The 13,261-nt window shown below is 42.2% G+C and overlaps 1 protein-coding gene across 4 annotated transcripts in view; it reads left to right on the top strand.

Annotated features, from left to right (window-relative positions):
* Nucleotides 1–13,261, top strand: part of NBEA (neurobeachin) — a 1,608,295-nt gene that overhangs the window by 820,327 nt on the left and 774,707 nt on the right. For all 4 annotated transcript variants that reach the window (XM_069205539.1, XM_069205537.1, XM_069205538.1 and 1 more), the window contains one exon: nt 10,616–10,680. In XM_069205539.1, the coding sequence (XP_069061640.1) occupies nt 10,616–10,680 (65 nt within the window). The remainder of the gene's footprint in view (nt 1–10,615; nt 10,681–13,261) is intronic.

Below are 13,261 nucleotides of genomic sequence, written 5' to 3'. Positions count from 1 at the left end.
ACACTCAAACCCAACTATTCAGTACATCTCTGGACCTGTCAAAGACTCAGAAGGACTGCTGTGTTGTTCTGCTAGAAGGACTGCTACTCTGCTGCTGTACTGCCTCAGTGAGGACTGGCCTTGCTTCTTGAACCCAGAACCACCAGGATGTCTCCAAGGGCTAGTTGGCTGGCCTTCTGATCAGAGCCTCAGGGACAGAAAAGTCTCCAACCACCTTCAACCCAGAACCTGGACTCTGACTGCTAGGAGTCCTAACCCCCCCCCCCCCCCCCCCCCCCAATTGTGCCACCTGAGTCCTGGGCCCTTGGAATTGGGCCTGAAGGTGCTCTGGCAGCCCTGCTGTGGTCTCTTGGGCAGAACTGAAACAGCACAATGTATCTCTGTGCAGCCTCGCATGGGAACTGCCACTTCCCAATGCATCCCTAACAGAGGACCTCATATTGCAGCCCACAGCTTTGCAAAACCACCACTATGTGGACCATCCCAGAGACAGGACTTCTCCTCCATCGACAGCATCAACAACATTGCAGGACTTTGCACTGCAAGCCCGTTGATTATGTCATTGGAATTGCCGCTGCACAACACATCTCCAACACAGGACTTCAAATCACCTTTGACGCAGGATCTCACAGCGCTCCATATCCAGGATTTAAGATATTGTTCAGCAAGTCTACCTTGGATCCTGTATCCTCGCCCATGCTACATCACAGTCTGCCTGAACGTGTGACTCTGTTCTGGGATGGCGCGATCAGATAACCGCAGTTGGTGCTCTGGGCTTTTAGGTCCTAATTTGTTCAAATCTTTAAAATTGCATATCTCTGGTTGTATTGACTAGGCTTCTGTCATTTTGTTCTCAAATAATTTATTACATGTTTTCTAAATTGGTGTGGGATTTTCTGGTGTTATATCTTCACTTTATTACTGTTTGAAGTTCTGCATAAATTGCCTCTAATATAGGCCTGGCTGCTTTTATGCCAAGGTACCAGAGGGATAAAGCACAGGTGAATTTGGTGTTTGCTTGTGTTTCACCCTGACAAGAATCCGAGCTTGAGCAGGGTTTCATCCCTCTCAGTTAGTAACCTAATTTCCTACAGGGATGTTTTACTCCACCCCCATTACGATTAAAACAACTTACAGGAGGCCACTAGGCTTGATACTTCTCTGGATACAGTGTTTATTTTGCCTCCTGGGTCCCTAAAGTACAAGAGTGCTTTCTTCACTTCACAAGCGGCAGAGGCGGTGCACAGGTTTCTCAGGAGACAGATAGCCCTTTCTTATGGATATTTCTTTTGATGGTTCCTATCTATTTGATTATGCCTTAGAACACTTTAAGAAGAGTATGGCCACACCATGCAAACAATTTATTCACCTGTTCTGGAAATACTGAGGCTACTCCAGGTGGTTGGTGTAGCAGCTACTCCAGTCTCCCCAGACTCTTTGCAAGCAACAAAGTCATTTTGTGAATGGGGATGTATATCTGCCAGGCAGTGGGCAAATCAACAAAGACATCAGTCTTCCCAGTTCCCCTACCTGTGGGAACAGCTTGCAAGCTGCCTAAGCTTTCCATTAGTGGCACACATCCACCCTGTAGGAGGCAGGACCCAGCACATTCTCGGGATGGCTATCCATCACATCCGACAGATGAATCCTCCAAATCATTCAGCTTGGCTATTCCATATGTTTCTTTCTTTCCTGTTGCATTTTCCTCCTACATCACAGTGGCTCTCAGAGAGTCGCTTGTCCATTCTAATGCAATAGTTGTCATCTAGAAGGTTCCAGACTCAGAAATGGGGATGATTGTTACTCTTGCTGGGGCCAAAGAAGACTGAAAGGCTTCAGGCTGTCGTAAATCTTCATCCTCTGAATGCCTACCTAAGGGAGGGTAAATTCAAAATACCCACACTAGCCCAGGTTCTGTCTGCCCTGGATCCATGTGACTAGTTGGTAGCCCTTGGTCTTGAGGACATGTAGTTCCATATATGCCCCACCTGCAGTCCCACAGACATTACCTCTAGTTAAAGGTAAGCCAAGACCATTTTCAGTTTGCTGTGCTTCCCTTCAGCCTCACCATTGCCCCTTGGGTGTTCATTAAAGTGTTGGCCATGGTTGCCATCCTTCTTTGGAGGTTGGACTACCAATTTTCCCTTACCTCAATGACAACAATGGTTGTTGAAGGTGGGCTCTTCAGAATCAGTCGGGGACCACCTTCAGAAGATGGAGAACCTCCTGACATCATTGGGGGTCTCAATCAATGAGCCAAAGTTCCACATGACTGCTTTGCAGGGACTTCATTTTTTTTGTTTAAAACACTTTTTATTGGCTTCAATCAGCAGTTGTTACAGTGCATAAACATACAGGTCAGAAACATCCATTAGAGTATTGTGATACTGTGTCATGTTCCATGTCCCCATTACATAGCCTTTTCTTTTAAGTCTTACCCCTCAAACGTTTTGTAGCATCTGTCTTGGACATGGTGCAGTTTAGTGTCTCCCCTCCATCCATTAAACTTGGGGGATGATCCTGATGTTTTCAGTCTGGGTCCTGGATCACAGTGAGAGCAGCTGTGAGGCTTCTTGGCTTCTGCATCCCGTTTGCCGACTAGTATGCAAGCTCTGCAGCGGAATCTGAAGTTCCAATGAGCTCAGCACCATTGCAACCAGATGTCATCCAGGTTTTGGAGGGGGCTGCATGCAATCTGCAGTTGTTCCTGCTTATCTGCATTTGGCCCAAAGGCAGGCCTTTCTCCCTTCCCCACTCAGAACTGCTGGTGGTGACAGATGCTTCACTGCTGGGTTGAGGAGGTCACCCGGGCGAGATTAAGATCAGAGGACTGGCCTCTGGTGGAAAGTCGGCTCCATATCAATCTATTGAAGTTGTAGGCCATTTCTCGTGAGCTGAAACCCTTCCTAGCACCCATCAAGGCATGGCTGGTATAGGGTCTGACGTCAAAACCACCACAATGTGGTACTGCAACAAGCAGGGCACATTGGGTCCTGGGTACTGTGCCTCTAGAGTTGGTGGAGCCTCAGGACATATCTTTGATCGTGAACCACCTGGTGAGATCCTTGAATGCATGGTGATGGGCTCAGCTGGTGGTGCCTGGCACATCATGAGTGACGTCTGCATCGCAATATGGCACAGAGCATCTTCCAAAGGTGGGGTGAACCCTGACTAGTTCTTTTCACTACAGTTGAAAACACACAGTGTCAAAACATTTGCACATTGAAGTTCCCAGGAAAACTCGCTAGGAGACACATTCTGGCTAGAGTGAAGCATGGGACTCCTATACATCTTCCTACCTCTGCCTCTTGTTCCCCAAGTTCTGAAGAAGATCAGGGGCGATTGGGCCCCCTGTCAGCCTTCTGGTTCCATATTGGCCCATAAGAGTGTAGTAAGTGGAACTTTTGGGCATGAGCGTTTGTCCCCCCCGATCACATTACCCCTCTGGGAGGTTCTTGTGTTACAGCAGAAGGGCAGGGTTCAGCATCCAATCCTGCTTAATCTACACCTCCATGCATGGAGATTGAGTGGTGACAGTTGTCATCCTTCTTGGCAGCTTCAGTCTATAAAGTCCTTTATGACTGTGTCCTGGTGTAGACTCTGCAAGAGAAAACTTTTTTATAGCAATCTGTTGAATGTTTTATTGTTTATTTTGTATTTGGCCAGTAGGTCTTGTAGTGGGCACTATTAAAGTTTATTTGTTGGACCTTTCGGCCCTTTTGCATTTGCAGAGTCAACTGCCCTTGTTTAACTCATCTGTTGTGATTTGTTTTATTAAAGGTTTAACACACATGTGCCCTCCAAAACTGTTTATGATGCCAGTACAGGACCTTAACTTGGTCTTGGCATTTCTCATGTGTGCTCCTAGGCATCTTCTGACTTTAAAAACTGTGTTCCTCATTGTGATCATTGAGAATGAACTCCAGTCTCCATTAGTACAACCAAACCTACACCACTTTTTACTGGATAAACTGGTGATGAGGACTTAGGCAGCCTTCCTGCTTAAAGTTGTGACTCCTTTCCACATTGGACAATCCATCACTCTCTCAGCATTCTGTGTCCTACACTTGTCGAAAGAGGCAAGGCTCCATCGGTTGGAAACTAGAAGAGCCTTAAGCACCTGCATCGATCATACTTTTTTTTTTGTCCTCATGCTACCTCAGATGAGCATATACCCTAGCTGACAATGCCTCCAGTGCTCACGAGTGGTTGTAATCAGGGGTCAGTGGTCTCAATTCAGTACCCAAAGACCTTACACTGACATCAGCAGTGGAGGTATAATCATTAGACATTCTCTTTGTCTAACACCCTTTCTAGCAGGTCCCATATGGAAAAGCTATGGTCTTCAGTACTGTCCGTTTTCTTATCCAGTTTATGAACATAAATCACTGATCTTCTACAGTCTAACCAAGTGGGAGGCTCTGGCTGGGCCCATTCCCTGCATATCTCTCTCCTTCCTTGCAGAGTATTAGCAGGAATTGTAATTTGCTTAGCTCATTCCTGTTCTGGCTTTACTCCGTAGTTTTGCCCAGCACCCCAAAGAATATTAGCTTTGTGCTTACATCCACTGTCCAGCCAAGGATATTTTCAATCATCTTACCAAACCTTTGCCAGGATTGGGTCAGAGCTGGACAGCTAACACACATGTGGACATTACCCCCTTCTGGACCTCTACACCTCTTACACCCAGAGTCATTTTCCTTGATCTTCGCAAGCCCTGTGGGGTTCAATAGATTCTGTGGAGAGTATTCAAATGGTTTTTCTTAAGAAGACTAGATTTAATGTGGAATATAATCAGTTCAGGGATACCTGACAGAGTTCTTGTAGCTCCTCTTGAGGTTGATGATCTTCCCATATTTTGGTCTCATCTTTGTCTAGGCTGCATTTAGTACCTGTGAATACCACTTGCATACATCGAACATATCAAGGACCATAGGGTGGACAGTTAGATTTTTGTGGAGTTCTTTGTGACAAAAAAGGAAAGGCTGCAGGACTCTGTTGCAGTAGATAGTCATCTGCTTTAGGATCAGCTATGTATTGGATGAAGAGCATCCTCCATGGGATGCTACTTATATGTGGCTCCATTCCAGACAACATCACCTAGCTGTGTGTGGGAGCACTGCTATGAAAAGGCTTCCGATCTAGTCCGGCACCTGGGAAATATTCTGAATGTTAGGAATCTGTGGTTAAAGTATCCACTAGGAAGAGCATTGCTGAAGGTAACTTGATACATCTATATGATATTTGTAACTTTAATGCACTTCATACTTACTTAACATATTACCTCATAAGCTTATATGTGTGATGAACCCAACAAACAATTTACAAGAGATGGCTGGGGCAAGACAACATCAAGCAACACCTACCGGTATCTCCTAAAATTATAAAACATAAATTTACAACTGAAAGAAAGAAGATCAAGTGCACAAGTAAGACAGAACAGCCATCACAAACCCCTCAGTTGAGGAATAAATGCCCAATATTCAAACAAAATTATGTTACTCACCACTCTGTATATGTGCATCAATATAGTGCAAGAATGGTCACATCATATTGTCCATTATTTAACATGCATGTTCAGTTGAAGAAATAAGAAGTGGTCCAAAGTGTAGTTCATATTTAAATCCTTTATCCATTCTTCATATAAAACTGATTTGACTGTAGCCCTAAAGTTTCATTCTCTTAAAATGTCAGGGTAAAGAATATGCATAAGCAAATACCTAGTATGTTTATACCAGTAAAAACATATATTTACAGGTTAACATTATGCAAGCATAACACCAGCATCATCCAAATGCTGAAAATGCAGCAGAAAGCTTCATCAAGCACTATATTGCATATTGTGTTAAGCTGTTGAATAGGGGATTTGATAACTATGCATAAGACCACAATATTATTCACTCAGCTTGACAAATTCCAGTACAACAATGAGAACTAATGTGGTGGAGTTACCCCGCCAAATACCAACACCTCAACCCATTCTGGTCAAGTGCAAATAGAAATGCAGTATCCATTAGTATGAACCCAAACCCCATGGAGGGTTTCAAGTTACATTACAGAGCAAATATGGAAAATAATAATGGTACTTTATATATTCATGTTGGTGTTTAGATCACAATAAAATATTCATTATATTGCCTACAGTTCCAAATAAAGAATGTATTGAACACTTGATGCCTAAAATTCCAATAAATGATCAAATATCAATAAACATGCTGTATCAGGGACATCAGTCATGGGTAACGTAAGCCAAAACATATGCCTATTCATCATTCAATCATAAATGTTACAATAACAGTAGTGATTCCCAGCAAATCCACCACATATCAAGTGGTGATTTCAACCTACATTGGAGTGATCCCAAATAAAATCATTATGAAGCTCTCTCCTCATTTCTGCTAAAAATAAATGACCTGACCCAGTACTCTGCGAAACCTGTGCATATCAGAGTGGCCCCTCTGTACCTGATGTCGCAGGAAAAGAACATATACACACTGCTGGTCCGATCGTTACCAAGTCCCTTTTGACCTCTCATTCTGCACATTCATAAACTTTGAAAAACCGACCTAAAATCTTGACAAGGAACACCAGAAACATCAATCAAGATGAGCTGGAGAAGTGTCTGACTGAGAGATCCCCGCACTCCAGCATTCCATGGAACTACAAGATGTGAATACAGCAGCTGACACTTCAACCACATCTTAACTGTGATTGTGTATGGCATTGCACCTCTCAGAAAAAAGGGGGTAATAAGATAAAGAAAGCACCTATGATACACAGAGGAAGAAAGAAAACTCCTCAGATTATTTGAATGCTCATGGAAATGAAAAAAACTCTACAAATCTAGAACTTCTTGTGGTACTAGAAAATACAAAATTGTGCCTTCAGTGCCAAATGCTGTTTCATTAGAACTCAGATTGATCTGGTGGATCAAGATCTCTCTGCCCCGTCAAACCATCAACCGTAGTAATACTCTTACTAGGAGATCCACTAACATCTGGCCCTGTTTTAGAGACATGTCATTAGCAGGACTATGCAACAACATCTCCAAAACCAATCCTTCCTCACTTTCTTGACTCTTTACCTGCCATCTGAGCTAAAGAAGAGTAGAGTGTGATTTCCTAATACCACATTATTTTAACATTATCAATGTCTCTCTTCATTTGGGAGTCTACCCTGACTGCCTACAAATATGGCCTTAACTAACAAAAAAATTAGTTGATTATCCAGAGGACTTCAACAACCACCGGACTATCTCCAGCATCCTATTTGTAGATAGCATCCTGCAGAGCAGTGTGAACATCCAACTAAAGCAGTTTGTTGAAGCTGACAGTCTTCTATATGAGGTCCAGTCTGGCTTCAAAGAAGCTGGGAGTACGAAGATTTCCATCCTACAAACAAAAAGACAATGCTGTCAGAATTATGAAAACATTTACATTCTTTCTCCCCATCCTTCTTGACCTCTTATTGGGCTTTGATATGGTCAACTATGGCACTCTGGTCTGCACCTTGATTGACTCTGAGCTTTGAAGGGAAAGTCCTAGCGAGGTTTAAGTCTTACCTAGAGACCTACTCACAAATGATCAAAGTGGAAAATGGTGTTTGTAACCCTTCTTCAGTCCCAAGGTTTACCTCAAAGTTCTGTTTCAGGCTCCACTTGGAACCACTGCGTGATCTTCTAAAGGACTTGAATATTTCCTGTCACCAACTTGGAGATGATACTCAGCTCTGCTTGATGGTCTCTTCCCTCGCTGAAATGTCCTGACTTGCCTCTAATCTGGAAATTCAGTTGTGGATGACCTTGCAACATCGCAAGCTCAACCCCCTCGTAAAACAGAGTTAGTTCTCTTCTCACTGAATTCTTCATCCGTGCCAGTCCAAGAATGGTTATGTTCTACCAACATCGTAGACTAATTTACTATCATCTCTGAAAAACAAAATCTTTTGGTTTTACTTTAGACAAAAGACACAGGCCTGATTTAGATCGCAGAGTATAGATTTTAGTCTGTCACAGGGACAGAGTAAAGTACTCTGGATTTAGAGATTTCCACAACCGCAGCATACATTTCTTACATTGGCAGGACCTGCTATCACAGCGGTTCCTGTCAGTGCTTTGAAAGTGTGCCACGAAGCTCCATCAATATGACAGTGCCATATGCTACACTTTCAATATCTTTTTACATTTTTCAAAAATCTAATCCGAAAGCAAAGTGAATTGTCTCCCATTGCTTAGGGGTCCTTAAAATGTTTTAATTTCACTTACTGCCATGTTGTGGATAGTGATGTATGAAAGTAAAAACTGACCAGTTGCCTGGCTACTCTAAATAGGGCAGGCGGACGGACAAATGGCAGCTTTCGACAGCCCTTACTCTGTGGAGCTGACAGAGGAGCATGTGAGCGGCGAGACAGAGTAGTCTCAGTTGCTGACATACTTATGTTCTGCCCGACTCTAAATGAGGTGGATAGAACTTCAGTTTTGCAACATAGTACCCGCTCCTCCAAACTCTAAATCAGGCCCTTAATTTCCTTAGCCATAACAGCATGCCCACAAACAAATGCAAATTATCAGTTTACACTTATTAATGTGATCAAAACTTTCCTACCTGTTCATGACTTTAAAGTAGTGAGCTAAGCCTTGGTCATCTAGGCTGGCCTAATGAAATGCCATTTTAGCTGGATTCCCCATGACACACGTAGCTCCGATGAAGACAATGCTGCATGCTGCTGGTTGCCTGGCCTCCGGTACTTCCCGGTTTGACCGGGTCACTGTTCTCTGGTAGCCTGTAAAGTGGCTGCCTGTTGAAGGAAGACCTATGCTTAAAGTTATCTGCTTTGTTCACAAAATCACCCTATTTTGCTAAGAAACTGAAAGCCTGTGGTGATTCTCGACAACTTCACAGCACTGACTCCCTACTACTTTGAAATCCCAGGCTTCAGGTACAAACAGATCTCATGCTAATTATTCTCTGGAAGTGCCACCAGAATTTGGAACGCAGTCCCACCAGAAAGTCGGACCTTAACCTCTGTAACAGCCTTCAGAAAACAACTCAAAGATGTCCTCTTCAATAACTTCTACTCAAACGCAACCCCTATCTAATGCTCTGTAGCGAATGCGGTTGCTTTTAAATATGTCTGCTTATTAACTGTACCTTCTCCTTGACTGTAACTATGTTTTAGTATTGACTCTGGACCAGTGTTCCCGTGTTGCAAAAGCATGATTGTTCTTCTAATACTGGATTACAACAGGCACTTGTCCCCCTCCACCTTCCGTTGTCTGGGCTTGCATCCAGTCCTGCTTTAGTATTTCTGTTGCTGCTCCTGATATGACCTAAATAGCATGTCCCTCATGAGCTACTTATTTGCTCTCACATTGCACGGTAACTTGCTCAAACGACTGGGGACTTGCCTCTCTACACATTGTCAAAGTGCTTCCTTATAATTGTTTATTTTTTCTCACACGCCCGTTCTGTTGCCTATGATCTGTACAAGGTATGCTGTGTTGTGTAAAACACTCTGATGCTCTCAGGCCCAGTACACACTATATGAAAACGTATACATAAATAAATTGTAGTCTAATATATGCAGAAGATATATAGATAGGCAACCAATTATTTAGATTATAAGTCAATCCCTGTGTTCACATTGCATTAGAAGTATTAACAAGCATTATAAGTCTTAAACCAATAAATGTGGTCACTCAGGTTGTGGATCGCTACAGAGTACTTGTAACACCACTCACTTTTAACACGCTTGGGGTACTACTTGCGAGAACAATAGAGGTTCTATAAAATACCCAGTGATTTTATCTCCAAAACATGCTCACTGGATTCATCTGAATTTGTGCACTAGTTAGATGCTCATAAGCTTACTGAGCGTCACAAAAATCCCTTCATTTCTGTGACAGGTAGTGTTGGGATTCACGTCTGAGTGTCATTGTCCCTTGTCCCCCTTTTAAATACATTACTTTGTATCCCATTAATCTGGATCTTTCAGTCTCAGATCTTCCCCTCTGTTTTCTGGTGATAGTTTCACCTAAGCACAAATTATTAGTGAAGTCTTTGTGCAGTTAGTGGCAATGCTCTGTCCTATTGCCCTTTTGCATACCTCATCCACAATAGTTAAAAGTTTTTTTGGTTCTCGGATGGTTGTGATAATGCTCAAGAAGATAATAATTTGCGGGTGAACATTTACTAATAGCGGAAGTAAAATGTGTTTCTCTTGCCAGCGGCCGAAGACGTTGTTCTATAAGCATTACAGATATAAACATGGAGCCCCCACCAATGGCTAAATGTCGGGAGATCCTTGCCGACAGAATAAAGTTCTGAATCAGTGAGCAGACGAATCTGTCAAAAAGCAGCCTTTTTGGTAAATGCCCTCCATTTGCTTTTCCAGATGGCTCTAATTGCGTAGTATATTGATGTCTGCTGAAAATACCCTTACTATCGTTATTGATAAATGTGCTAATTATCCGATCCTGGATCGTTAATGAACTGAAACAAACGCACAGACAGTTAAAATATTTGGAGTGAAAATGCCCTCGCACCAATAACAAAGAGTCAAGGTCACAAACCATTTGCATACATTCTAATAAGTGCAATTTGTTCTCTCTCTTCAGGAATGGCAGAATTCTATTCAGAAGAATGCAGGGCTTGCATTTATTGAGCTGATCAATGAAGGAAGGTAATTATGTTTTTAATCCTTATGACATGTAATCTTCTACAGCCTTACTACGACGGACCCTGATGCACCTCACTATTGCTCCATTTGTATATTCTGGCTGTTTTTAAAGGATAGATTTGTTCTTTTCTATTTTCTTTGATATTTTAGTATGTAGTTATCGTTTGGTGCGCATGGAAGCTGAGATTTCTTGCATTTGTTTTGTGCATTATAAATAAACTAAACTAAAATAACATAGCCCTCTGACCAACTGCCCTGATGTATACACACGAATAATAATAATCAATGTACGTTTTGACAATGTTTGTTTGTAAGCATTTCATGAAGAGACAAGAAAGGTTATGGGGTGTTGATCGGGTTTGCATCACCATCCTGCTAAGTTTCACGGTTGCTTTGTCGAGAGGATCAGGAGAATTCAATCTGTACTTCCATCTGCCGCTCCATCTGCTTTGGGCCGAGTGCTCACTCGGCGTCTACACCTTCCTGGCGAATCATCAATTAATTCCAGGGACTGCTGGCCGCTAAACATGGCGCTGTCCAGGGTGCTTCCGGCGGATGCAGACTGCCGCATTCGTATTAGAGCCTTTGCTTTGCCAATAGCATAAATAAACATCAAGGATTGTGCAATGTATTCAGGGATCGGTATCTGTGCTGAGATACATTGTTTCACGCGCCTCTTTGCAAAACAGCTTTTTTCTCATTTTTTTCGGCTGTGAACTGAGAAGAATCCCTCTCGTGCAGCTGGCACCGGTGACTTGTAAACAGATGCAGCCGGCAGCTCTGTGGCTCTCGTAGCTCCTGGAGGCGCGGGGTCTGGAACCGGCAGGAGCCGAGATGGATTGATGTGCACTAAACGTGCACTTGGCTTGATCTCAAAGCGTGCTCCTGATATAATCAGTTTTACATTATAGGATGTATATTTTAGTGTGAATTTATTTTTTTCTAGTTGATATTCCATTTAAGATTTCAAATACACACAGGAAGAGCGCGCGCACTTCGCACACTGTTGAAGTGTGATGGCGATAACCTTACAGCCAGAGGATGAAAGGATACTGAAATGAACAACAAGCACTGGAATAGTTGTACAAGTTAAAGAAAACATACCAGAAAAAAAAATCAAGTAAAATAGAGCTTCAGCCTGATGGCACCTTACTCACTTATTATATTCTATATTGCAAACTCATGAGCCCATGAGGGACAAAGTGAGATTATGTTTTGTACTCCACCCCCACCCCCTCCCCCCAAACTGGAGAAATTCACCAATTGTCCCTAAGTGTACTCCGAGTGGTGTTACACATCTGAAATCCACCATTTATGCTCATCGAAGATTCCTTTAAAACGTACCGCTTTTTCAAAGGAGTATAATGAAACAGTAGTGGGGAGGTACATGGTGTGGAATGAATCATTTATAGCGTGCCTCCTCCCAGAAAGCTGAGACACTTTAACCTATATGCCATATTACCCTTTGGAGCATCATGACCATCTATTCCACCACTGAATACATTTGTGTTCATCAGCTGTGTTGAAGTCCTGGTGAATGGAATGATAGAGTGTGCCTCACATATGTCACTATTGCCTTATTCTTTCACCGGGCGGACACTGTAAATTCCTGAGCGATAGTTTGAGGATATTCTACAGAGGTCATGTCTAACATATGTGGGGCTTTTTTTTTTTACTTCAGCTGAATAACTCTCACTGATATATATAAATAACAAAAAAGCTAAATAAGATTGTCTAAGTTGTCCTTCTTTCTCTGTAAAACCGCAGCTTTCCTTAGGCGTTTAAAATTAAGTAGCCCTTTTAAAGAGCAATTGATAGTGTAGCCATCAGTTTTGTGATTACATGGCACATTTTCTCCCAGGATATACCACTCTTCAGGCTGACTGTTGCATACTGAGGACCAGATTCACTAATCTTGATTCTGGAAATTCAAGAGTAACTCGCACCTAATTCTAGAGTAAGACACTATTATCACAGGAATATCAGTGATTTCCACCACCTATATTTACCTTTAGGTATCCTGGCCTAGGGGTTCATGTCGATGTTATCAAACTATATCACTGGAGATCGATTAAGATCAGTTCATGTAGAGATCATACTTGTTTTGGCCACAAGAATAGAAACAAGAAGATTTGGTTATTTCAGAGTTTCAATGTTTCTTTCGTCTTAAAATGTTGTTAAGCATGCTAGGCTTCCAGCTTTCCCTTCATGTTATATTGCACAGTATTTTCAGAGTCTAAACCATAATCCTTATATGATACAAAACTTAAATGGGTTTAAGGAAAAATATTGTCATGTTATCTGTACATACTTTTCCAGTGTTCAAAAACATAAGTTAATGTTCTCCTTAACATTGATTTCCTTGATTTTGTTTTTATGGACAAAGTTTCTTATATATAAATGCGAAGGGAGAAAGATAAGACGGCAAATTAATGCACTGTGAAGGAGGTGGAGACGCTTACTGCCAATCATGAGTCTGTAATATAATAACATCAATACAAATAACATTTGTGGAAGCATGCAAATATTGTTGCTACCACTCTGCAATTTGGTAACTTGGGCACCTAATTAAAAACATATTTAG

This window comes from Pleurodeles waltl, chromosome 8 (genome assembly GCF_031143425.1).
Source record: "Pleurodeles waltl isolate 20211129_DDA chromosome 8, aPleWal1.hap1.20221129, whole genome shotgun sequence".
Taxonomy (NCBI): domain Eukaryota; kingdom Metazoa; phylum Chordata; class Amphibia; order Caudata; family Salamandridae; genus Pleurodeles; species Pleurodeles waltl.
The sequence above is the reverse complement of the archived record's forward strand: the minus strand, read 5'-3'. Positions and strand labels throughout refer to the sequence as shown.